The following is a 27,390-nucleotide window of genomic DNA, read 5'->3' on the forward strand; positions in this document are numbered from 1 at the left end:
TGCCCTACCAACGGTGCTCCTCAACCTGGAGAATGTTTGGCCTTGGGTGCTGACCTAACCCATAAATGTGGCGGGTTCAGGTCATTAGACGTGCTCCACCTAAATGGTATCCAGGCGTAGGAGCAGAATAAATGAGTCCCAACATCATCTTCAGGAGAGGAAGGGGAGTAAATTGAAGAGGATGAGGAAGAATTGGCTTCCTTTAACCAGACATTGGCATGCTAAAAATCTGCAAATAATTAGCAAAGTGGGAAATTTTCATTGTGCAAGGTGTTACATTTGCAATGTGTTATAAATGCCCCAGTTGATGCAACATTTTCTGAACAAAAGACAAAAGCTTAAAACATCAAACATACTTTACATTACTGTTTATTTTTATTCCATTTTAATGTGACTGATCCAATGGTATTCATGCAGTTATCCAATTAAGCAAAAGCAAAATACTGCAGATGCTGGAAATCTGAAATAAAAACAGAAAATGCTGGACATATTCAGCAGGTCAGGCAACATCTGTGGAGAGAGAAACAGAGTTAACGTTTCAGGCCGATGGCCTTTCATCATAACCAATGAAGCAGTCCAGTGTGTACTGTTGGTGTAGTTTCTTATTGCTTCAGTTCCAATGTTTCATTGTATTGCCTCCACCATATCCACACTGACCTCCTTTCTCATGGGGATGAAGCTTCCCAACTGAGACATCATCAATGCCACTTGTTGGCCACCAGACGTTGTCCCATCACTGGCTGGCTTTTCCTCCTGCCCTGGGCACTTAGTAAGGATTGGTGAAACCTGTAACCTGCCCCAGTGGGGAAACCCAAATCTAGGTTCTAGGGGTTTGCACCTTACATTCTTCATTTAATGTCTTACTGGTACTAATAAAACCCAAATTTCACTTCTTTTGACTAGTTTATCCACACACTCGAGAATCAGAAAGATTTTTCTGCAAGAGAGAAAGTTTACTTTGCATCTTTACTGACTATTGCTCTGCATGGAAAGCTTGAATACTACACCGACATCATGAGGACGCTGCTGTTGGAGCTCATGGAACAGTATGTTGCCAAAAACCCAAAGCTTATGCTCCGAAGGTATGTGGATGCTTGCACTTCAGCATCAAAACATTTTTATTATCGTAAAACTTTAACTGATTTGCAAAAGTCTGGCAACCTGTCCTCATAATTTAACTCTTTACACCAATGGTATCATTCTGGTGAATTTGCACTTTAACCCTCCCAAGGCCAATATATCTTTCCTGAGGTTCAGTGCTCAGCACTCCAGATGGGATCTCGTCAAGACTCTACAACTGAAACATCACAAACTCACTTTGGAATCTCAATCCCTTTGAGATAAAAGCCAATATTTCTTTTGCTTTTTTAATTACTTCTAGAACCTGTGCACTCACTTTGTGATAAATACCTAAATACCTTTGTCCTCAACAGCAAGAAAAGAATTGGATAAATAAAAGAAAGACTTGCATTTATATAGTCCCATTTCATGACCACCGGATGTCTCGAAGCGCTTTACAGCCAATGAAGTACTTTTGGAGTGTAGTCACTGTTGTAATGTAAGACACTCAGCAGCCAATTTGTGCACAGCAAGCTCCCACAAACAGCAATGTGATGATGACCAGATAATCTGTGTTTGTTAGGTTGGTTGAGGGATAAATATTGGCCAGGACACTGGGGATAACTCCCCTGCTCTTCTTTGAAATAGTGCCATGGGATCTTTTATGTCCACCCGAGAGGGCAGATAGGGCCTCGGTTTAATATCTCATCCAAAAGACGGCACCTCCGACAGTGCAGTACTCCCTCAGTACTGCACTGGAGTGTCAGCCTAGGTTTATATGCAAAGTGGGACTTGTACCCACAACCTTCTGACTCAGAGGCCCACGGAGCCACAGCTGACAACCTAGTGCTGGTAAAGGGTTCTCAACCTTTGATGCTGGTCTGTTTTTTCAGCTTTACTGGACTGGTGCTTCCACTGTTTTGCCTGGATTTTTAGTTTTAACTTCAGACCTGATCTGCAGGCTTTCCATGTTTTTAATTTCTTCCATTTTCTCACCAGTTACCTTGGGTGAACCAATTAGCTAGTCATATCTTCCTTTTGTTTCTTTAATGTTTTAAATTTCTTCAATGCTTCTTTGAGGGACTGAGTTTATTTGGCATAGTCTATCATTCTCCTGCTTTTCCTTTAAGCAGGTTACAGGTCTTAAACAAACTAACTTCCTTTTGGAATATCTTTTTGTTTTTGTAATTTGCCCCTTCCCACGTTTTACTGATTCCAGTAAAGTGCTCAGTTCACGTTCATTTCTCTCCACAGATGCTGACTGGAGTTTTCGGTTTTGGTTTCAGATTTCCAGAATGCACAATATTTTGCGTTTTGTTAGAATTTATATACATTTGTTTTAAAATAATTAATCACAGTCAATTGATGAATTAAGATGGTAAGATTGAACACATAAAGGGTCATCTAAATTCTGAAATTGGTTTTGGAATGAAATGTGAACTTTGTCATTTTTTTCTGTTAGATCTGAAACTGTTGTGGAGCGAATGCTTTCCAACTGGATGTCTATCTGCCTATACCAGTTCCTGAAGGTAACTCCAAATAATTGGGTACACTCCGTTCTGGTTGCATGTTGATATTGTCCCAAAAATTGAAGGTTTTTTTCTGCTTGTAAAATTCAGGATTCTGCTGGTGAACCACTGTACAGACTATTCAAAGGGCTTAAGCATCAGGTAGAGAAAGGACCAGTTGATGCAGAACTGAAAAAGGCAAAATACACACTAAATGACACGGGTCTCTTGGGCGAGGATGTGGAATATCACGTACTGGTAAGTCCATAATTCCACCCTGAATTATTAAAATGATTATCATTGTTTTATAAAAGAGAGATGAATAGCCTTTCTCTCTCCCCGTTTTCTGACTAGTATTTTTCAGGATGTAATTCTGGCACCAGTTGCTGTCTGCAGTTCTAGTCCCCTACCACATTCGCCCCAGTTGAGATATACTAACTCAGCACAGGCAAAGGACTGAAGCTGGTGCCCTTCTGACAACATCTTAAAGTGAATGCAACTCATTAAAACCCTAGGGAATAATTGACTATAATTAATAGGACATTGCAGGTAAAATTCTTGTATAAAGTTTTCATTTTGCAATTGATCTTTTTTTAAAAAAAAAACTCCCAAGATTTTATCCAGGCGTTGATTCATTTTGATGTCTGCACAAGAGCAGAAAGATCAAACTGATCAATAACGAGTTGGGGCAGGAAAGACGCATCCATTTAGAAATAGGCAGGGTTACAGCAGGATCCAAGCCAGTTTAAGAAGGATTCTACTAGTTATTTGCAGAATCTGAATGTCAATCCAAGTGCACATTGCATCGTTGAGTACAATTGCAGTATCAAGTGTGAAGAGCACCAAATTCCTTCCAGATTCCTCAGAGTTACAAACTAATTTCAGTATTGGATCTAAACAGAAGCTGAATTTTATACCCAAATGGTTGCAGTATTTGGAACTGTGGCCAGCTTGGTTTTGGAGAACCCGAGTGCCATGTTTATAAACCAAATATCTTGTAACAAAGAGCGTCTGTGCTAAAAACAGATTTTGCAACTTTGTGAAAATGTTTGTTTATTTTACTTACATTTTTTGTCTCTGGTCAGACTTTGAATGTAACTGTACAAGGGGACGTTGGAGAATCTATGCCAGTAAAGGTCCTGAGCTGTGACAGTATAACCCAAGTCAAAGAGAAAATTCTTGACCAAGTGTACAGAAATATTCCTTTTTCACAACGGCCTAAGCTAGAGAACGTTGTTCTTGGTAAGTCATAATTTACCACATTAACTATTCTTTCCCACCCCGGTCTCTGCCCAGAGCTTTCTCCCCCTCCTGATCTCTTCTGACAGCATTTACCTCTTCCTGATCCCTGCCAACAGCCTTACCACCAACCCCCCGCCCACCCAACTGAATTTCACACAGGTCCCTGGCTGCGAAATCTTGCCACCAGATGCCCACTCCTGCTCGCTGGCCAGTTAGTCATTCTGGCCAGGTGTCAGCCGGTATGCTGCGTAGTATTTAACTGAGGCCCTGCTGTTAAGGTTGATAGGCTACATCACATCCCGGCCTTGCCGGGTTAATCCCATCCACTTACAGGCTCCCCACACCCTTCCTGCTTCCCGGCTAATTCCACTCCAGGGACTGGAGCACAAAAATCTATGTTGACACTCCAGTGCAGTGCTGAGGGAGTGCTGCATTGTTGGAGGTGCCGTCTTTCGGATGAGACATTAAGCCGAGGCCTGGTCTGCTCTCTAAATTGGACATAAAATATCCCACGGCATTATTTCGAAGAACATAAGAATATAAGAAATCGGAGCAGGAGAAGGCCATACGGCTCCTTGAGCCTGCTCTGCCATTTAAAATGATCATGGCTGATCTGGTCATAGACTCAGGGCCACTTCCCTGCCTGCTCTCCATAATCCCTTATTGTTCCGCAGTATTCCAGGTGTGGCCTCACCAGTACCCTCTACAACTGTAGCAAGACTTCCCTGCTTTTATACTCCATTCCCTTTGCAATAAAGGCCAAGATTCCATTGGCCTTCCTGATCACTTGCTGTATCTGCATACTAAACTTTTGTGTTTCATGCACAAGTACCCCCAGGTCCTGTTGTACTGCAGCACTTTGCAATCTTTCTTCATTTAAATAACAACTTGCTCTTTGATTTTTTTCTGCCAAAGTGCATGACCTCACCCTTTCCAACATTATACACCATCTGCCAAATTTTTGCCTACTCACTTAGCCTGTCTATGTCCTTTTGCAGATTTTGTGTGTCCTCCTCAAACATTGCTTTTCCTCCCATCTTTGTATCGTCGGCAAATTTGGCTACGTTATACTGAATCCCTGCCTCCAAATCGCTAACATACATTGTAAATAGTTGGGGTCCCAGCACTGATCCCTGGTGCACCCCACTGGTTACTGATTGCCAACCTGAGAATGAACCATTTATCCCGACTCTCTGTTTTCTGTTAGTTAGCCAATCCTCTATCCATGCTACTATATTACCCCCAACCCCGTGATCTTTTATCTTGTGCAGTAACCTTTTATGTGGCACCTTGTCAAATGCCTTCTGGAAGTTCAAATACACCACATCCACTGGTTCCCCTTTATCCACCTTGTTCGTTAATCCTCAAAGAATTCTAGCAAATTTGTCAAACATGACTTCCCCTTCATAAATCCATGTTGACACTGTCTGACTGAATTTTGCTTTTCCAAATGTCCTGCTACTACTACTGCTTCTTTAATAATGGACTCCAACATCTTCCCAACCACAGATGTTAGGCTAACTGGTCTACAGTTTCCTGCTTTTTGTCTGCCTCCTTTTTTAAAAATAGGAGCGTTACAGCAGGGGAGGGGAGTTATATCCCCAGTGTCCTGACCAATATTTATCCCTCAATCAGCATAACAAAAACAGATTATCTGGTCATTATTGCTGTTTGTGGGAGCTTGCTGTGCGTAAAATGGCTGCCGCATTTCCTACATTACAACAGTGACTACATTCCAAAAGTACTTAATTGGCTGTAAAGCGCTTTGAGATGTCTGGTGGTCGTGAAAGGCTCTATATAAATGCAAGTCTTTCTTTCTTATGGCCTATCGAGGCCATATTGTTTGTGGAGAGTTGTTTGTTTCAGTAGACAAGAGAACGTATTCATTTTTTTTTCTCTTGCCTGTCCACAGAATGGCGTCCAGGCTCTACTGGTCAAATCCTTTCAGATCTGGATGTCACTTCAGAACGAGAAGGAAAATGGAGACGTTTAAACACTTTAAAGCACTATAATGTGAGTAGCGTATGCCTTTCTTTTCGGTATAAAACACATTGATCACATTTCTGTGTTGCAGAATGTGAGAATTTGTGATATTTTTGATCAAATATCATTAGTTTATAATTAAGTACACCTACAAAGTTTACCTAGCTGCCTTTGACTATTAAACCTACTGGGCCCAAGTTTCCACACGCGCCTAGAACGGCGCAGTCCCGACCTGGACGCCTGTTTTTCGCGCCACAAAGTGCGCCTAAAAAAATCCTCCGTATTCTCCACCTACCTGCAGGTCCTCTGGCCCTCGGCGCAGCCAGCACGAGCTGTGGGGGGGTGGAGCCAGGTCCCTGCGCTGAAAACAGTGCCGGGACCTCTGCACATGCGCGCTACAGTGGGCACGCAAGTGCAGTAGCTCCAGGCGCCGAACTGTGTGGGAGGGGCCCGAAGCACGCAGCCCCTAGCCCTGGCTGAATGGCCTCACTGGGGCTGCGTGAATAAGGCTCCTCCCACAGCCAGCTCCTGCTTCCCCCCCCCCCCCGACCAGACCCGACACCCGCTCCCTCCCTGCCTCCGGACCAGACCCGACACCCGCTCCCCGCCCCCCCCCCCCCCCCCCCCGCCTCCAGACCAGACCAGACCCGACACCTGCTCCCCCCCCACCCCCCACCCGCCTCCAGACCAGACCAGACCCGACACCTGCTCCCCCCCCCCGCCTCCAGACCAGACCAGACCCGACACCCGCTCCCCGCCCCCCCCCCCGCCTCCAGACCAGACCAGACCCGACACTCGCTCCCCGCCCCCCCCCCCCCGCCTCCGGACCAGACCCGACACCCGCGCCCCCCCCCCCCCCCCGCGACTGACCCGACCGACCCGCGCTCCTGTTCCTGCTCCCCACCCCCCCCGACTGGACCCGACCCAACCCGCGCTCCTCTTCCCGCTCCCCGACTGGACCCGACCCGACTCCCGGCCCCCGACCCGACCCCCCCCCACTGGACCCGACCCGACTCCCGCTCCCGGACTGGATCCGACCTGACCTCCCCCCCCACACTCTCTCTCCCTCCCTCCCTCCCCTCTCCCTCCCTCCCTCCCCTCTCTCTCTCTCTTCTCTCTCTCTCTCCCCCCCTCTCTCTCTCTCCCCCCCCTCCTCTCTCTCTCTCCTCACCCCTCTCTCTCTCTCCCCCCCCTCGCTCTCTCTCTCCCCCCCCCCTCTCTCTCCCCCCCCTCTCTCTCTCCCCCCCTCTCTCTCTCTCCCCCCCCCTCTCTCTCTTCCCCCCCCCTCTCTCCCCCCTCTCCCTCCCTCTCTCTCCACCCCTCTCTCTCCCCCCCTCTCCCTCCCTCTCTCTCCCCCCCTCCCTCCCTCTCTCTCCCCCCCTCTCCCCCCTCTCCCTCCCTCTCTCTCCCCCCCTCTCCCTCCCTCCATCCCCCCCTCTCCCTCCCCCCCTCTCCCTCCCCCCCTCTCCCTCCCCCCCTCTCCCTCCCCCCCTCTCCCTCCCCCCCTCTCCCTCCCCCCCTCTCCCTCCCCCCCTCTCCCTCCCCCCCTCTCCCTCCCCCCCTCTCCCTCCCCCCTCTCCCTCCCCCCCTCTCCCTCCCCCCCTCTCCCTCCCCCCCTCTCCCTCCCCCCCTCTCCCTCCCCCCCTCTCCCTCCCCCCCTCTCCCTCCCCCCCTCTCCCTCCCCCCCTCTCCCTCCCCCCCTCTCTCTCCCCCCCCTCTCCCTCTCTCTCCCCCTCCCTCCCTCTCTCTCCCTCCCCCCCTCTCCCCCTCCCTCTCTCTCTCCCTCCCCCCCTCTCCCCCTCCCTCTCTCCCCCCCTCTCCCTCACTTCCCCCCCTCTCCCTCACTTCCCCCCCCCCCCCCCCCCCGAACCGACCCGACCCAACCTAACGCCACCTACCTGTAAATCTGGTGCTGGGGACGGGCTCTGCCCAAAGTCTCGGGCCGGCCTGTTCAGCCTTCGGTCCCGAAAGGCCTGCCTGAAGCACTTTCACACAGGTAGGAAGATGGTTTATTTAATCTTTTCTTTGCTTATAAATGTTTATTCAGGTTGGATTTATTTGTATAATATTTGTATAAGTATAAATAAGGATTTATTGTAGAACTTAATGACTTCCCTCCCCCCCACCCCCCCCCCACCTCGTTCTGGACGCATAATTTGTAACCTGCGCCTGATTTTTTAATGTGTAGAACAGGTTTTTTCAGTTCTACAAAAATCTTCACTTGCTCCATTCTACTTTAGTTTGGAGTACGTTTTCACTGTGGAAACTTTCAAATCAGGTGTCAGTGGCCGGACACGCCCCCTTTTGAAGAAAAAATTCTGTTCCAAAGTAGAACTGTTCTACCTGACTAGAACTGCAGAAAAAAAAATGTGGAGAATTGCGATTTCTAAGATAGTCCGTTCTCCACCAGTTGCTCCTAAAAAATCAGGCGCAAATCATGTGGAAACTTGGGCCCATAATGACTACATTTGCACCTTGGCAACTGAACTTTGAAGAGGGAGCGTTGTGTTTGTGGAGGGACACTAATGAAACAGTCATGTAGCATTTTATCACATTCAATGTTTTTGCACTAACGACACATGTGAGTACAGATTGCATCATTTCATGCAAGTGTTTAGACAAAGAAAGGTTTTACTAACTACTTAAAAAAAAAAAATCCCATTAGTCCTTGGGCATCAGCAATAAACATCTGAGCTCAAGCTCAACAAATTAGGAAGGCCTTGAGCTGAGGCGAATCGTTTTGCAGGATCGAAAGTAGCAGTAATACCAACTCTCGGCACCTCTTCTAGGATTTAAAGTCATGCCCTAAAGACATTTTTTCAAGCTTAGCAAACTTCCTTGTGATGTTTTTATGTTAAAGATTAAAGAAGAACACAACAAATTATATCAGTTTGAAACAATTTTTACAGCCGATGTGATAATTAGTGTTGAAACACACACCTATTGCGCTCATTTTGTTGTTACATCTTAGCCATGATATACGCCATACGCTAAAAATCTTAAATCATCATTTCTCAATGCCGTTTTCAAACAATGTCAAGTCAAGGTATTTTAATAAATCTAAAGTCCAGTCTGAAGGGTGAGATTGATCTACGTGGAAGTTATAGGACCCAACTAGCACAAAGGCACGCATTGTCCTCCTGCTTTCATTCACATTTGCTTTGTGTAGTAAGGTGAATGCAACCCGTAGGACAGAAATCCTGCTGAATGTCGACAGCACAGACTCTGCGGTTCTCCTGTCCCTCTGCAAATTCTCAACTGTTGATCAGCTGGGATTGGACATGTCACAGCTTGTTTTTTCCAACCCTAATGAACAGTCTGGAGCATGGCCTCAGCTCCCTGGCAGATACTTCACAGTTCCCCACCACATCATTAAGCAGAACTGAGGAGTGCTGCTGTGCCTGACAAATTGGAAATAATAGTTATTTCACAGTCAGCTGGAGGAGCTGCAACTCATGGTGCACGATGCCTCTATTAAATTAAAGTAGAAACTGAACTTGTGTTTTTCTAATCTATTCATTTTACTGCTTTCTTTAACCCCTACACTCATACACTCACCCTTTGTGCACCTGTCTTTGACCAAGTAAGCCACCAGTTAAAGCCTGAACCTCTGGAAATGGAGAATAGTAGTTGATTTTGGCAGAAGTGTGACAAAAAAAACACACCGATTTTCAGCAGCCTCTAATTCTGGGTAGTGGTGAATGTATTGGCCTAGACTTTCTACAAATCCCCACCGTGCACTCTTTCTCTTCCCCCCCCCCCCCCCCCACCCACCCCCATGCCGGGCACAGAGGTGCGCCTCTGACCACGGCGGTCCTTTCCAACCTTAGGGTCATTTAAATACAAGAGGAGTGCTTCGCTAGCCTTTCCCAGGGAGTTCTGCCAAAATAGGGATGGAGTTTAGCTGCAGCACAACAACCGAGCCATCTGCAGCTTCTTTAGCCCATGCAAGAATACTGGATACCTGGACTCAATGGGTATCTCTTGTGTGCAGCATTCAAAACATGCACATTTTTGAGGGAGGAACTTTGGAGGACGTACTTCCCTGATTTGAATCTCATTGTGTATACACCCATTCGTATATGGGCAGGCTCTGGCACCGGGAAATGGGAGGAAGTTGCATGAGGCGCATGTCCCCAAGTACGCTGTCCCTGCCCATCCCAGCTCTGGCAACAAACAATCGACGGGTGCAAGTGTGAACTCACAGCCATTGACTTGAGGCAAAATGTTTGTGGGACTTTTTTTGTACTCTCTCCCTTTCCTTTTATCCTATCCCAGTCTAATTGCTGCTTTTTGTTTGACCTATTTTTAACCTGTTGGTGTCTTGTAAGATGAGACCTGCCATATTGCCTAGGTTTCTTAAATCATTCAGGTCATTTTTTGAATTATTTACTTAGGATATTTATTGTAAAATCGTAAGCCAAATCAAAATTCTGTCAGAAATTGTGCCACTAACTGAGAATTCTGCTGTTGTCTTTGTAGGTACGGGATTTCTCCACACTCATTTTAGTAAAGTCTTCACATGCTCAACAACCTGATGATCATCAACAGATTATTCACGGAGAAAGTCAGTAACAATTTATCACTCTGCATTAGCAAATAGAAAGTACAATGCTATGTTGACTAACTGATGCAAGTAGTTTTTCCACTTCTAGAGTTCGCACTGAACATAAGAACACACAAAGTTGGAACAGGAGTAGGCCATTTGGCCCCTCAAGCCTGCTCCGCCATTTAATAACATCATGGCTGATCTGATCATGGACTCGGCTCCACTTCCCCACCTGCTCCCCATAACCCTTTATTCTCTTATTGCTCGAAAATCTGTCTATCTCTGCCTTAAATATATTCAATGACCCAGCCTCCACAGCTCTCTGGGGCAGAGCATTCCATAGATTTACAACCCTCAGAGAAGAAATTCCTCCTCATCTCAGTTTTAAATGGGTGGCCCCTTATTCTGAGACTATGTCCCCTAGTTTTAGTTTCCTCTATGAGTGGAAATATCCTCTCTGCATCCACCTTCTCGAGGCGCCTCATTATCTTATATGTTTTGATAAGATCACCTCTCATTCTTCTGAACTCCAATGAGTATAGGCCCAACCTACTCAACCTATCTTCATAAGTCAACCCCTTATCTCCAGAATCAACCTAGTGAACCTTCTCTGAACAGCCTCCAATGTAAGAATATCCTTCCTTAAATATGGAGACCAAAACTGTACGCAGTACTCTAGGTGTGGCCTCACCAATACCCTGTACAGTTGTAGCAGGGCTTCTCTGCTTTTATACTCTATCCTCCTTGCAATAAAGGCCAACATTCCATTTGCCTTCCTGATTACTTGCTGTACCTGCATACTAACAACTTTTTATGTTTCATGCACAAGGACCCCCAGGTCCCTCTGTACTGCAGCACTTTGCAATTTTTCTCCATTTAAATTATAATTTGCTTTTCTATTTTTCCTGCCAAAGTGGATAACCTCACATTTTCCCACATTATACTCCATCTGCCAAATTTTTGCCCACTCACTTAGTCTGTCTATATCCCTTTGCAGATTTTTTGTGTCCTCCTCACAATTTCCTTTCCCACCCATCTTTGTATCATCAGCAAAATTGGCTACATTACACTCAGTCCCTTCATCCAAGTAATTAATATCGATTTTAAATAGTTGACGCCCCAGCACTGAACCCTGCGGCACCCCACTAGTTACTGTTTGACAACCGGAAAATGACCCATTTATCCTGACTCACTGTTTTCTGTTAGTTAGCCAATCCTCTATCCATGCTAATATATTACCCCCAACCCCGTGAGCTTTTATCTTGTGCAGTAACCTTTTATGTGACACCTTATCGAATGCTTTCTGGAAATCCAAATACACCACATCCACTGGTTCCCCCTTATGCACCCTGCTCGTTACATCCTCAAAGAACTCCAGCAAATTTGTCAAACATGATTTCCCTTTCATAAAACCATGTTGATTCTGCTTGATTGAATTATGCTTTTCCAAATGTCCTGTTAATGCTTCCTTAATAATGGACTCCAGCATTTTCCCAATGACAGATGTCTATACATATCTAACTGATCAATAGTTTCCTGCTTTCTGTTTGCCTCCTTTTTTAAATAGGGGCATTACATTTGCAGTTTACCAATCCACAGGAACCTCCCCAGAATCTTGGGAATTTTGGTAGATTACAATCAATGCATCCACTATCTCTGCAGCCACTTCATTTAAGACCCCAGGATGTAAGCCGTCAGATCCAGGGGACTTGTTCGCCTTTAGTTCCATTATTTTACCGAGTACTACCTCTTTAGTGATAGTGATTGTATCCCTCCCTTATAGCCCCTTGATTATCCACTGTTGGGATGTTTTTAGGGTCTTCTACCGTGAAGACTGATACAAAATATTTGTTCAACGTCTCTGACATTTCCCTGTTCCCCATTATTAATTTCTCAGTCTCATCCTCTAGGGGACCAACATTTACTTTAGCCACTCTTTTCCTTTTTATGTACCTGTAGAAACTCCTACTATCTGTTTTTATATTTTGTGCTAGTTTTCTTTCATAATCTATCTTCCCTCTCTTTATATTTTTAGTCGTTCTTTGCTGGCTTTTAAAAGTTTTCCAATCCTCTGGCCTCCCACTAAACTTGGCCACATTGTATGCCCTTGTTTTCAATTTGATACCATCCTTTTCTCCATTCGTTAGCCACGGATGGTTATCCTTTTTCTTAGTCTTTCCTTGTCATTGGGATATATTTTTGTTGCGAGTTATGAAATATCTTCTTAAATTTCTGCTCATCAACCGTCCCATACTTTAATCTATTTTCCCAGTCCACTTTAGCCAAACAGGAATCCGATCAGAAATTACAATTTGATGTGAGGCTTTCTAAAAAAACAAAGAGAAGGTTGAATTAGATTTTCATAGAGAATTAACCTACTAAAGATTAAAAGTCCAACATCATGTTGACTTTTTTTTTACATTGTGTATCTGTGAGCAACTTGTGTTGCCATTTTTATTTTGAGCTGAGGGATGCAAATCTGGAAATGGAACACTCTTATTTTGGCACTCAGTGCCAAACAGTCCTAGCTCAGTTACAGTATCGACAGGAATTCAGATAAAATCCCTCCTATTCTGCCCAACATTGTTCTTCTAACATTAATCTCAGAAGTACCATCAGTACACTACTTCAATTTCCAACATTGCTCTCCTCGTGCCTCTCTATTACAGTCGTATTGAGTATTGGACTATTCTGTGCCTGGTGACAACTAGGAATAAGGTTGCGAGAAGGGAAGAATGCAGCCTAACCTGACCTGTCATTGAGTACCTTGGCAGGAGAAATCAGCGATGAAAGAGGCATGTTTCTTTGTCAAAACCCTTCATATAAGGACTTGAAATAAGCAAATGATGCAGAGACCCTGATGTGCAGCATTGGAATTTGATGCCCTTTCTATCTAACCTTCCTTTCTTTGCTAAGATTCTTGAATGTGTCGTCGTTTCCCATTTCCATGCCCACCTCCTAAAATCCCTCCAGTTGCCTTCTGCCTTTCAAAAAAAAAAACACCAACTGACCTGGGCAAAGTCACAAACGACATACTGTGTGACGATGATTATGGTGTGCTACCCTTCTCGACCTTTGTTTAATATGGCGGATCACACCATCCTGCTCCACCTCCTCCCTGTTATCCAGTTCCATTGGACTTCCCTTGCGTGTTGGATGGTTGTTTTGGAAGATGTTGAAGCAGGGAGCTTGTGAATGTGCCTGAGTAAGATTTTTTCCTCAATTTGGTCATTCCAGGAAGTGGACTTTTAGAAGAAGATAAAAGATGGCATTTAGTGCGGCCAGCTGATGAAGTAGATGAAAGTAAATCGAAGCGAGGCAGCATGAGGGAAAAAGAAAGGACCAAAGCTATCACAGAAATATATTTGACAAGGCTATTGTCTGTAAAGGTGAGATTTTATGTGCATTTTTAATAGCTGTTTACTTAACAAAATGAATAGGATTTATCAAAAATATCAATTTCTGTTCTACTCTGAATGAAACTACCAACCAGGAAGGTGAACCTTTGTAACAAAACCTTGCGAGCTGTGCCACAGTCTACCATTCCTTCAGTGCTGCCAACTAGGCACTGCAGGTTGTTAGATTGGAAGTGTTCTATGTACAATATTGTATACAGCTGAGAAAGATGGTGCCATAGACCAGGGGTGTCTAAGCTTTTGTCTTGGGTATGTTTCTTGGCTTCTTAGAGGCCGTGAATTTTAATTTGCATACATCTCGAGCTGCTGATTCCACTGGATCTTTATCAAAAGAAACCCAATGTCTTCATAATTGGGTCAGCATAATTGACACCCGCCAAAGGCTATAGACATTATGCAAAATGCACCAATCTATTCTCAATCACTAAACGCTCTCAACCCATAACATATTTAAAATTTTGCATCTGCAAAGTCTTACTTTTTGTTATCATAATTTTTGTCGCTCTTTTTGTTTATTATAAATTCCTATGTCCACATTTATAATGGAAAGCAGCTACGTAAACTTGCCACACTGTAACTATGCCCTCCCGCTCGTGGTGATGTAACGCCTAGGCTTGCGGCTCCCTGTGCTCGGCCTGTATTTCAGAGAAACTCCTATGCTCCAAACAACGCTGCTTCCTAAATGGCTGAATATTTTTCTATTTAGCTGTAAATAATAGTATAAAATTGAAGTATTGTGAAAAAAATAATGACAAAATGTATGACTTTAAAATGCAGATTAAAATTGAGTTATATTTGTTTAATTTCTTAGAATACAGTTGGCTACAGCATTTAATGATTGTTGAAATTGGAAGTGTTCTAGCCTTCCAACTACTAACATACCACAACTGAGAAAGCAATATTTTTTTTCCTGAGCAATTTTTCTCCCCTTTCCCTGTAGCCGTTAACTCCTTGCCAGGATAAATTTTCACAAGCGTTGCTTTTTTTCATGTGCTTGCCCAAGTGGCTATGATTCATATGTAAGCCCTGATGGTGATTATTGGAAGGCTGATTGACTGCACATCATTACAGGCAAGCTGATCCTGTCTTTATACAATGTAAACAAACATGCTTCCAAAAGGGAATCATTGGGTAGCTACGAGGAGCAGGAACCTTAGCCTGTTTTGCCCTTCATACTGTACTGCTGCCAACTAACTGAGTGCACAGGGATTAATCCCTTTCTAGTTTGTATAGCTCAGCTGCTGACTGAGCCATTGAGGAGCATAGAATACAATAAAGAGTATATCTGCAAGCAGGAACCTCTATAGTTATGTTGTGGCCAATCATGCTGCTTGTAAGTTTGTTGCATGTAGCGGCAAAGGAACTGAATATGCAAAGTGGTTTATTTCCGCTAAAAAAAACAGCTTCCTGTAATGCAGGAAGAATTTTAATACCTATTTGTTTGATTAAAACAGGGAACACTGCAACAGTTTGTAGATAATTTCTTCCAAAGTGTTCTCAGTACGAATCAAATCGTTCCAACGGCTGTGAAATACTACTTTGACTTCCTTGATGAGCAAGCACACAAGAATGAAATAATGGATGAAGAAACCATTCACATCTGGAAAACCAACAGGTAGGAAAATGAAAATTCAGATTATTAGTTCTCTATGATGTGTGTTCATTTTGCTAAGGTGTCTGTGTACTTTGAGAGTCCTATTTCCATAGGGGTACATTTTTATCTTTACCGCGTGGCCATTGAGCACTGCCGAGGTGGAACGCAGAGAGGAATGTCGGGTGGGAAAGATTGCACACTTGTCATGGAACTGCCCGAATTTCCTTCCATTAATAATAAATGCAGGAACAATCAAGCAGGTTCCGTCACAGGTGTGCAGTGCTGTCCGCCACGCATTCTGCACTCAGCCTGGTAAAGCGTAATGCTCAGGGGATTAAGATGAAAAACTACCCTCTAATGTCTTCAGTGTTAAACATTTTATTTATTGACCATTTTAAGGTACATCAAATTCAGTTACCCCCATGTCTAAAGAAATCCCTATATTTTGCAGAAAAATGTACTTGTATCCACTGGACTGGAAAGTTTAAGTTCTGTTTTATTAAAAAAAAATTGGTGTGAGCTTTATATGGAGGAAGTCTGATAAATGGATGGTTGCCAGGTCCTTGGATGTCAAAAAGGCTTTTGACAGGATCAAGTGGTTGTGCTTGTACTTTCATAGTTTGGATCTGAACCTTTTGCTCCAGGCCTTTAGCCATGGTGCTGGTGAGCCATTCCATGAGGCCTTTAATCTGGCATTGGGCAGGAATTCCCTTTTAACTTTGCTTTTGTCTTGACCTTCGAACCATTGGCTGCCTATATTGGAGCTTATAGTGAAGTGAAAGACTACAGATAGTCTTGTTAAAATGTTGGATTTCCTTGTATGAAGACAACACACAGCACATTGTGAAGGATCATGTGGAAGATACCCAGCAGGTTTTGGTGTAGTGGATTCATTTAGGAGTCTCTCAAAGTACACACTTTGGGGTAGGTCTGAGCCTAGTTCTACCTCTATTAACCATTGTCCCCAATCGTTCTTTTACCTTTTAGCCCTGTAGGCGAAATAACCCAATTGAGAACCTCAGGTGGCGGCTATACCATCAAAAAATAAATTGATTCTTTATTATCAATACAAACAATTGAGAGAATGGACTTTATTTTTTGGGGAGTGGATGATACCTTTGAGATATCCATAGCCTTGTGCTTTAATATACTGATGACCCCCAAGTTTCACAATTTAAGTACACTTTATGATCAGTTTCCTATTGAGCTTAGCATAGGTTACAGTGATTCCCAATGTGTGGGGATGTATTGGTCTTTCCAATTCATATGGATTGCTTAATGTGATTCTCGTTGGAGGTGGATATACCGAATAGAATCCTGATCGAACAGGAGCTGGCCAGCCTCTTCCACTTAAACACTGCTGTATGTGCTTCTTTACCCAATAGTATAATGGAGAGTAAGGAAATGTTAATGTGGGCAAATGGTGGGTGTGGCAATCATAACAGTAATTTAATGAATACCTTTTTGAAATCCTATATTTCAAACACAAACTATTTTGGGTCACTTGCATTTAATCCATAGTCTTTCTTCCAAAGTCTATAGAAAATATATATTGGAAAAGTGAAAAAATACGCTAAGCACACGAGTAGTTTGTTCTAAAACTGCATTGGCAGAAGCCTTACTATTAGCTGGAGAAAGATGTGTGACACAGAATGGAACTGAACTGGGATGAAAAAATAAGGACCATATATAGTACTCGTGGAATTTCACCGCTGTCCTCCTATAAATGTCCATTGATTTTACTCAAGTAATTATTTTTATTAAGGGATATCCCATTTTTTTCCAGTTTGCCATTGAGGTTCTGGGTAAACATACTGAAAAACCCACATTTCATATTTGATGTGAAAGTTAATGAAGTAGTGGATGCGTCCTTATCGGTGATTGCACAGACCTTTATGGACGCTTGCACGAAGACCGAACACAAGTTGAGCAGAGTAAGTATCTCAACTTCAAAAGCCAAAAATGAAAATCTTAGCAGCTGGAAAAACATTGATATTAGCTTTTACTTCATAGATGCTGGGTAGTGGTGAAGCTTATCAAATGCTTTTTTTCCTGATTTAAAAAAAAATTATAATTCAGAAATACTTAAAACTGCATCTCTAAATTTACTTGTATGGCCATACTGATCTATGACTGTGGTAACAAATGTATTGCAGTTATTTATATGAAATATATATTTCTATTCCTTAGGACTCTCCGAGCAACAAGCTACTTTATGCAAGAGAAATTTCCACATACAAGAAAATGGTGGAGGAGTAAGTGAGAAAAAATGCATGATAAATTTGACAAGCTTCGAGAAAATAAGTATAAGCTTCAAACCATTTTGCTTTAAAGTTCAGTTCAGTCACTGTGGCAGCTACCATTCATTTATTGGACTGTACCAAAAAATCTCTGAAATTCCCATTCTACCATCTGTTGAATTTGAGATTTAGATCCATTTCATCTGGGAAGAGCTCTCTTTAACTTTGTACGGTTCATTTGTCCTAATGGGTTAGTTGAGATATTTGCCACAGAAATGTCAGATCTGTCTAACCAAGGAGAATACTTCAGATATGGCAAGGCTAATGAAAGAAAATATCAGACAATCACAAAAATGTTACAAAGGCAAAGAATTTCAGGACATAAATATACTTTAATTCTATTTCAATAGCAGTGCTGTGTAACTGAAAAAAGCTTGGTTCTTAAATTCATATTTGGGTAGAGCAAATGTAGAAACCATCATGGCTATTTCCTTGAGATTAATTCGTATTATAACCCTAGCAGTCATTTTTCCCTTTTTTTTTTAAATCCATGCATTTTGTGAAGTCTCTGCAGTTTTGTTACATGGTACTTACAGGTGACTATGTTAACCTCACTGTGTCAAAGGCCCTTGACACAGTGAGGTTAGCATGCTTTGAGGGTCACGGAAATGTTTCTGGCTTCCCTTAGCATAGGCTGAGACATAGAGATTTCAAAGGTCCTGCCGGTGAATTGGCTGTTCAAATAGAAGGTCACTCTTGGTCGTTTGAGACTGTGTTCCAAATTGACCCATTCTTGCCTTGCTGTGGGAAAGTCCAAGTGTATAGATGGAAGGCCGACTTGGATTATTCTGTGATAACCCTGTATTTAAGTTTAGGTTGACAATTTTTTCCCCTCTTTTTGTTTAACAGCTATTACAAGGGTATTCGGCAGATGGTACAAGTCAGTGATCAAGATATGAACACGCATTTAGCTGAGGTCTCAAGAGTAAGTTATATCTCTTTTTGAACAATCTCGAGATTGGGTGAAGTGTAATCCAAACTCAGTTGCCGAAAATATATGGTGAAATTTCCTGGGTCTGTGACCAGATCCACTTAGGCGAATGAATGCAAAACAAATCGGTAGAGAGGGGAAGAGGGGTTCGGAACACACGCCTGTCAAGAAACCTGCCTGATATTTCTGACCGTGCTCCTGGGTGCACTAGGAAAAATCTCCCTATTACCTCTCTCTGAGCTGTTCCTAATATCAATATGTGAAAGTGATGGTATGGTATCCCTTTCTATTCTGATTTGAATAGATTTTCAATAATCCATTTTTTTCTCTAGACTTAATAAATTCTATTCACATAATTGATGTTTTTTTTATCCTGGATTAAATATTACACAGATTCAATATCAGCTAAAGTCCATAAAATATGCTGCTTTCCAGAGACATTTAAAATTTCAACCCAACAGAACGAAAAAGAGAATGGTGCATCCAACTGTTCTTTGACCCCCCCCTCAGATAAACAACAACTTGCATTAAATGACGCTTCTAACGTAAGGAACATCCCTACTTCACAAAGGAAAATGGACATTGAGCCGGAAAGGGGAGTTTAAGAGAAGTGTCCAAAGGTCTGGATGAAGAGATAAGTCTGCAGACGTTTTTAAACGTGGGGAGAAAGGCAGAGAGGTTTAGGTAAAAAGATCCAAAGAAGAGGACTGAGGTAGCTGATAACTGTTCTGCCAGTGGTGCAGTGAAAGGAGAAAGGAATACACAGAAGCTGGAGTCAGAGGAACGAACCATTCAGGAAAGGATTTAGGGCTGGTGGAGATTACAGAGAGCATGGAGCAAGGACATGTAGGGTTTTAGAGGCAACTTCAAGGATTTTAAATGTGAAGCTTCCAGTGCTGGTCAGTGAAGATTAGGGTGATGGGCACGTGGGACTTAATGCAGGACAGGATACGTGCAACAGCATTTTGGATAACAAGCAAAATATTGGAGTAGTTGAGTTTGAAAGTGACAAAGACCTAGATTAGGATTTCAGTGGCTGAGGATTTGAGGTAGAGAGGAGGTGTAATTAAGCTGCCTTGGTGATGGCACATTCAATTTCAACTGATTAGGGTCGAACAGGATGTCGAGTCAGCGTGGGAGGATGGAGTTTGTGGCATGGGAGCATAGTTTGTGGCAGGAGCTAAAAACAATGGCTTTGGTCTTTCCAATGTTGAGCTGAAGGAAATTGTGCCATCGGACAGGCAGTCTGACAGCCATCATCATCATAGGCAGTCCCTCGGAATTGAGGAAGACTTGCTTCCACTCCCAAAGTGAGTTCTTTGATGGCTGAACAGTCCGATACGAGAGCCACAGACGCTGTTATAGGTGGGACAGACATTCATCGAGGGAAGGGGTCGGTGGGGCTGGTTTGCCGCGCGTTCTTTCTGCTGCCTGCGCTTGGCCTCTTCGTGCTCTTTGCGTTGAGACTCGAAAAGCTCGACGCCCTCTCGGATGTACTTTCTCCACCTCAGACGGTCTTCGGCCAGGGTCTCCCAGGTGTCAGTGGTGATGTCGCACTTTACCAGGGAGGCTTTGAGGGTGTCCTTATAACGTTTCCGCTGTCCTCCTTTGGCTCGTTTACCATGAAGGAGCTCTGCATAAAGCATTTGCTTAGGGAGTCTCGTATCTGGCATGCGAACTATGTGGCCTGCCCAACGAAGCTGATTGAGTGTGGTCAGTGCTTCAATACTGGGGATGTTAGCCTGGACGAGGACACTGATGTTGGTGCGCCTGTCCTCCCAGGGGATTTATCGTTGGTGATATATTTCCAGCGACTTGAGGTGCCTTCTATACATCATCCATGCCTCAGATCCATACAGGAGGGCGGGTATTACTACAGCCCTGTAGACCATGAGCTTGGTGGTAGGTTTGAGGGCCTGGTCTTCAAACACTCTTTTCCTCAGATGGCCGAAGGCTGCACTAGCCCACTGGAGGCGAATCTCCGCATCAATGTCTGCCTTTGTTGATAAGAGGCTCCCGAGATATGGGAAATGGTCCATGTTGTTGAGGGCCGCGCCGTGGATCTTGATGACTGGGGGGCAGTGCTGAGCGGCGGTGACAGGCTGGTGGAGGACCTTTGTCTTACGGATGCTAAATGTAAGGTCCATGCTTTCATACGCCTCAGTGAATACATTGACTTTATCCTGGAGTTCAGCCTCTGAATGTGTAGACGCAGGCGTCGTCCGCATACTGCAGCTCAACAACAGAGGTTGGGGTGATCTTGGACCTGGCCTGGAGGCGGCGTAGGTTAAACAGCTTCCCACTGGTTCTGTAATTTAGTTCCACTCCAGCGGGGAACTTGTTGATTTGTGAGGTGGAGCATGGCGGCGAGGAAGATTGAGAAGAGGGTTGGAGCGATGACGCAGTCCTGTTTGATCCCGGTCCGGATGTGGATTGGGTCTATAATGGATCCGTTGGTAAGGATCACGGCCTGCATGTCATCGTGAAGCAGGCGAAGGATATTGACCAACTTTTGGGGGCATCCAAAATGGAGGAGGACGCTCCATAGACCCTCGCGGTTGACGGTGTCAAAGGCCTTTGTAAGATTGAAAAAGGCCATGTATAAGGGCTGGCGCTGTTCCCTGCATTTTTCCTGCAGCTGTCGCGCTGCAAAGATCTTGTCTGTTGTGCCCCGTAGGGGACGAAATCCACATTGTGATTCCAGGAGGAGCTCCTCGGCCACAGGGAGAAGACGATTGAGGAGAACTTTAGCGACAACGTTCCCAGTGGCTGATAGGGAGATTCCCCTGTAGTTGCCGCAGTCGGACTTGTCCCCTTTTTAAAAAAAATGGTCACGATCACCGTATCTCTGAGATCTCCCGGCATGCTCTCTCCTCCCTCCAGATGAGAGATGAGGCCAACAGCGCCTCTCTGCCATACTTTAGCGCCTCAGCAGGGATTCCATCCGCACCCATAGCCTTGCTATTCTTGAGTTGTTTTATGGCTTTGCCTACCTCATGCAATGTTGGAGTTTCACTGAGTTGGTGGCGGGTCGCATGCTGCAGGATGGAGTCGAGAACACTCGAGTCAAAGGCAGAGTCTCAATTGAGGAGATCTTCAAAGTGCTCCTTCTATCGGGCCCTGAAAGCCTTAATGAGTGTTTCCCCGTTCTTGGCCAGGAGTGGGGTGGGGCCTTGGGAGTTTGGACCGCAGGTGGCCTTGACTGCAGCGAAGAATCCTTGCATATCGTGGCTGTCGGCCAGTTATTCTAGCTCCTGTGCTTTCTCCATCCACCACTTGTTCTTTAGGTCCCGGGTTTTTTGTTGGACCTGAGCCTTGAGCCGCTTGCAATGTTGTTTTGCAACTCCCGAGTTGGGTTGTTGCTTGAGACTCAGAAATGCTTTGCACTTGTGATCTATTAGTTCTTTAATCTCCTGATCATTTTCATCAAACCAGTCCTGATGTTTTCTGGTTGAGTGACCAAGTATCTCTTCACAGGCACTGGTTATAGAGGCCTGGAGGGCAGACCAAGCGCTGTGGGCATTCAGCATGTCAGGGTCATCAAGGCACGCCAGATTGGCTGTGAGGCGCTGACTGTATAGGGCTCTCTTAGCTGGGTCTCTAAGTGCCCCGGCATTAACTTTTTTGCGGAACTGCTTTTGCTGTCCCCTCTGCTTTGGGGCAATGTTAATGGTGATGATGGATCAGATTAGGCGGAGGTCCGTCCAGCAGTTGTCAGCTCCTGTCATGGCACGGGTGATGCGCACATCCTTGTGATCCCTGGCTCGGATGATGATAGCAGGGAGATTCCCCTGTAGTCAAGCAGGTACCAGTGTTTGGAACGAGGGTGTTGCCACGATGCCTTGTATTTGTCCCTCTGGCGGAACAGGGCGTTGGTGATGAGTTCATGTTCTGGACATTTTGTCAGTAGGGTACCGCTGGAGTTGGCTTTCCCTACCCCCTCTCTGCCAATCACGCCATCCCAGAGGGCTGTGTCTTTGCCGACCCTGGCATTAAAATCACCCAGGAGGATTAATTTGTCACCCGTGGGGACACGGGACAAGGATGTCTCGAGATTGGAATAAAAACCATCTTTAGCCTCATCCGTTGCATCGAGTGTTGGGGCGTACACACTGATGACTGTGGCGCAATGGTTCTGGGATAGGGTGAGACGAAGAGTCATGAGGCGTTCGTTAACCCCACAGGGGCAGTCTTTGAGGTAGTCGACCAGCTCATTCTTGACGGCAAAGCCGACTCCATGAAGGCGGCGTTCTGCCTCTGGTTTCTCTTTCCAGAAGAAGGTATAACCTCCACCATGTTCCTACCTCTGCCCGCCGGGTCTCGTTTAAGGCAGCGATGTCAATGTCAAAGCGTCTGAGTTCCTGGGCAACTATGGTGGTGCGGCGTTCCGGCCTGTTGCTGTTGGGATTGTCCATGAGGGTCCTGACGTTCCAGATCCCGAATTTCATACTGACGAAGTGGAAGATGCCTGTGCGTGAGATCTTTTAACGTGGGGTGGCCGCTGCACACCGAACACCACATGGGCTTAGCTGAGTAAGGTCTTGGTCCAGTGGCAAGGGGGTCCAAGACAACTGGAGACCAGGCACTGCTGTATAAGCCTAATGGAGAAATGGTGAATTGTCAGCGAGCGTGGGTAAAGAAAGGAGAATCATTTAAGAGTAATAGAATAGTAACAGACTTCAAGATTGGTGAAATGGGCAGACACATGGCAGATATAATCGTGGGCTGCCCCGACCTGTGTGAGAACACCACCGCAGGTCGGAGCTATAAATAGAGCTGGAGTGCCGGGCCCTGGAACATCGTGGTGGAGGTGCGGCAAATGAGGGTACGGGGCTTAGAAGAGCCGAGGGCCCAGGGGCAGCATGGACCTGCCCACACTGCGATATGTGTGCGCACTAGGTCCGTGCAGCAGAGCAGGTCTCTAGTCGTCCTGGTTAATCCTTGCCACTGGATAAAGGCCTAGCTCTGTCAAGCCCGTGTGAGGCTGATGTGCAACGGTCACCACACGTTAAACCAATCCACGCACAGGCATCTTCCACCCCCTCAACTGGAGTTCAGGACTGGAACATCGGGTCCTTCATTGAAACATCTGTGAACTCTTGTGGAAGCAAGTCATCCTCGTTCGAGGGACCGACTATGATGATGATATGATGAGCCTAATTGCCTACGGCAAAGTGTTGGCCGCAAGCTCGGCACCAAGTAGCGCCATTGATGGTAGATGGCCCGAGGTTTGGTTGAGGTCCAGGCTTCCAAAGTTATTTTAAAATTTAAAAATTGATAAAGATTCCTAATTCATTTAAAACGTTTCTAAGAGTTGTTAAAAAGTCTAAGATGTAAATCAATAATAGGTTATAAAAGTTTCCACAGTTTAAAAAGTCAAAGAGGTAGGTCAATAATAGATGTTTAAAAGTATTTCAAATAAAAGTCTGAAATGTAAGTTTTAAAAGTTCTCCCAAAAAGTTCACCCGCTTCTATCCCGGGCCGAAAGGACTCCAGACCAGTCCCGGGCCCTGAGCAGCCCCAGCGGGGCAACACACAGCGGGCCCTGAGCAGCCCCAGCGGGGCAACACACAGCGGACCCTGAGCAGCCCCAGCGGGGCAACACACAGCGGACCCTGAGCAGCCCCAGCGGGGCAACACACAGCGGGCCCTGAGCAGCCCCAGCGGGGCAACACACAGCGGGCCCTGAGCAGCTCCAGCGGGGCAATACACAGCGGCAGCGGGCCCTGAGCAGCTCCAGCGAGGCAACACACAGCGGGCCCTGAGCAGCTCCAGCGGGGCAATACACAGCGGGCCCTGAGCAGCTCCAGCGGGGCAATACACAGCGGCAGCGGGCCCTGAGCAGCCCCAGCGGGGCAACACACAGCGGACCCTGAGCAGCCCCAGCGGGGCAACACACAGCGGCAGCGGGCCCTGAGCAGCTCCAGCGGGGCAACACACAGCGGGCCCTGAGCAGCCCCAGCGGAGCCTGAGCAGCTCCAGTGAGATAACAAATAAACGTTACCTTGCAATTGTCGAAGGGATCCTGCGCCGGCCGCTTCTGTCCCAGGCCGAAGGGATCCTGCGCCGGCCGAAAAGACTCCACACCTGCCCCCCTGTGCTCGCACAGCAGGTGTTCAGGGGGACGTGGAACTGGCCGAAGGAACTCCGGGGACGTTGAACCGGTCGAAGGGACTCCGGGCCGGTGCTGAACCGGCCGAAGGGACCGCGGCGGCAGCGTTCAACCCAACGTCTTAAACTCCCAACCAACTTTTAATTCATTTTTAAACAATTTGGGAGTCTGACAGCACAGAGATAGTCGAGGAATTCGAGAGAAGTGGTGATGGAGTAGTGCTGAATATTATTAGCATACATATGAAAACAGACTCTGCCTGCAGATGATGATGCTACAGTCAACTTGTAGATATGGAGGTGGAGTTAGCCGAGTGCAGATCCTTGGCAAGTGGAGGTGATGGTGCAAGGAAGGGAAGTGAAGTGAAGCCATTGCTGGTTATATACTGCCTGTGTTTTGGATGATACCTGTAATTCAAACACAGTTTGAGCTGTGGGGTTTCAATTATAAATGGACAAGTTATCATTAATGCTATAAGCTTATGTGTGTTTCAAAAGATGTGTTATGCTTGCTAATAGTTTTGTTATTTTCCAGGCTCATACAGACAAACTGAACACGGTGGTAGCACTGCATCAGTTGTACCAGTACACAAACAAATACTATGACGAGGTGAGATATTGTTTTAATAATGACATTTGTGTTCCAGTTACCTATATCAGTTTGAGTATTTTTAAACATTTGTCACCTACCTTTTAGTTTAATTTTGATAAGTATAAAAACATAATGTAACTGCATCAAAAATATGCAGATTATATTGTAAATATTTTGAATACTGAAAATTGACTGATGTTTGTTAGAATTTTGCTCATAAGCTACAGTAGTTTTTCATAGTTTCCATGTTCACTAAATACCTTTTCATACCACAGTAAATCTCGAGGAGCAAAAAGAATGCAATCTATGAATATGTATTATAGAAGGTGCTGTTTCAATCTGTAGTTTCATTTCAGTATTAACATTACAACATTCCTTGGCTTTACAGATAATAAGTGCCTTAGAAGAAGACCAGGCAGCACAAAAGATGCAGCTTTCTGTCCGACTGCAGCAAATCGCAGCTGCGCTTGAGAATAAGACCACAGACCTTTGACCTTTACATGACCATTTTGCATAATGGAAGCTCAGATGTTAAATTTTATTACCTAGAAAAGAAAATAGTGTTATTTTTACTCTGCTGATCACCTTTGCAGTCCTTAATTAATTCAAAGTTTGAAGTCCATTATTTTGTAAATTAACTAATATTCTATAATATTGTATTATAAACTTGGTCTATAAAAACCTGTGGAGAATTGTCAAGTAAAAATGTAAACAACCTAGTTGCTGAAATGAGACCGTCTTGTACTGAACTACTTTTTTATTTTAAAGAATATAAATTATCTGAGCCCTAAAAATGCTTTTCTGATTTGGCCCACAATTATGCTAAACTGTGCTATCAAAGTGGGTTGAGTCTTGTACAGTACGGTATGTTGCCTTCTAATCTTCTAATGCTTCACTGTTAATAGCAATTTTTTTTCCCAAAAAGACATTACAACCATTAATAACAGTACTGCCATGTATTATGTGCGTTCTGATCGATTTATACTAATTGTTACAACGGAAATGGCATGATTTTTATACTTAATCATTTTATCTTGTTCAAATTGGCATCGAGACTGAGATAGAAACTGTGGAAAGCTTATGGGAAAAAGTGTAATTTCTTAATTGTATGTAAAACAGACCAAGTAGAGAATACCTGTAAATTTATGTTAAAATGACATTTTAGAGGGTTTTTTTTACAAATAGAGCTAGTCTTTGATATTTTTGATATAATTTGGGAGATGGTATGGCAAATAAATTCAGCTTTTTATTTATGTTCCTGTGAATTGATGAGGGGTTTTCTTTATATAAAAAAAATCCTGCTGGGAATGGTGGCAATTCACCAGTTTATTCTGGCTGGACTTTATGTATATTCAAATTAGCCCCAACCAAAGGTGCTGGGGTGAGTCTCAGTTCATGCAGAGATTAAGAACCTAGTTTGTGTATGTTAGAATATAGACAGACATCAGGTCTGCACAAATTTATATGCCAGCCTGGCACTTGAATCATAAATTACAGATCATAGCTCAAAAGTAATTGATCCTTCAAATGACTGCTGTGATATAGATACTTAAGTCATTCACCATTTCTTCTGTATAGTGCAGTCATAACCACAAAATTGAATGAGTGCAATGTGACTCTACCATGACTCACCTAGCAGTTTTGATGGTGTCTATACTCCTTCATTAACTACAGACAGCTGAGTTCATGTACACTTCTGCTACTGCAACCTTTATATTAATTGCAGTCTACATGGAAGGGAAGAATATGTTCTTCAAAGCTGCAGCAACTGTTAAGCCCACATTTGTGACAATTTGTACATGGATTTTTTATTAGCTTTCCGATAGATATCTACACTTGAGAAGAATGTTGATTATGATTCCAGAGATGATAGTTGCTTGGCACTAGACCTGCTTTTCTGCAGGTCCTCTTTTTATTGTACAACAGAGACGACCAAATATCTATGTGTGGGGTTCACAAGGCAGAGTGCAAGAATCTAAAGATTAGTGGTTTCGTATCACAATATTTTCTGATACTGAGATCATGAGTTCTTGCATTATGTTTTCAATGTGAATCTAACTAGGTTTTAGCCACTATTCTACTTTCCAGTCACTTGTGTATCCCAG

At 44.4% G+C, this 27,390-nt stretch overlaps 2 protein-coding genes across 2 annotated transcripts in view; one reads left to right on the forward strand and one right to left on the reverse strand.

Annotated features, from left to right (window-relative positions):
- LOC139278482 (plexin-B2-like) overlaps positions 1-26,542 on the forward strand; it is a 101,804-nt gene extending 75,262 nt beyond the window's left edge. The window contains exons 23-35 of the mRNA XM_070897308.1: positions 904-1,082; positions 2,522-2,588; positions 2,679-2,825; positions 3,653-3,809; positions 5,722-5,822; positions 10,275-10,359; positions 13,579-13,730; positions 15,212-15,372; positions 17,138-17,285; positions 17,542-17,606; positions 18,501-18,576; positions 25,229-25,303; positions 25,674-26,542. Of these exons, the coding sequence (XP_070753409.1) occupies positions 904-1,082; positions 2,522-2,588; positions 2,679-2,825; positions 3,653-3,809; positions 5,722-5,822; positions 10,275-10,359; positions 13,579-13,730; positions 15,212-15,372; positions 17,138-17,285; positions 17,542-17,606; positions 18,501-18,576; positions 25,229-25,303; positions 25,674-25,778 (1,518 nt within the window). The 3' untranslated portion in view covers positions 25,779-26,542. The remainder of the gene's footprint in view (positions 1-903; positions 1,083-2,521; positions 2,589-2,678; positions 2,826-3,652; positions 3,810-5,721; positions 5,823-10,274; positions 10,360-13,578; positions 13,731-15,211; positions 15,373-17,137; positions 17,286-17,541; positions 17,607-18,500; positions 18,577-25,228; positions 25,304-25,673) is intronic.
- rint1 (RAD50 interactor 1) overlaps positions 25,779-27,390 on the reverse strand; it is a 31,383-nt gene continuing 29,771 nt past the window's right edge. The window contains exon 14 of the transcript XR_011596277.1: positions 25,779-25,830. The gene's annotated coding sequence lies outside the window, so the exon portion shown is untranslated. The remainder of the gene's footprint in view (positions 25,831-27,390) is intronic.

This window comes from Pristiophorus japonicus, chromosome 13, assembly GCF_044704955.1.
Source record: "Pristiophorus japonicus isolate sPriJap1 chromosome 13, sPriJap1.hap1, whole genome shotgun sequence".
Lineage (NCBI taxonomy): Eukaryota > Metazoa > Chordata > Chondrichthyes > Pristiophoridae > Pristiophorus > Pristiophorus japonicus.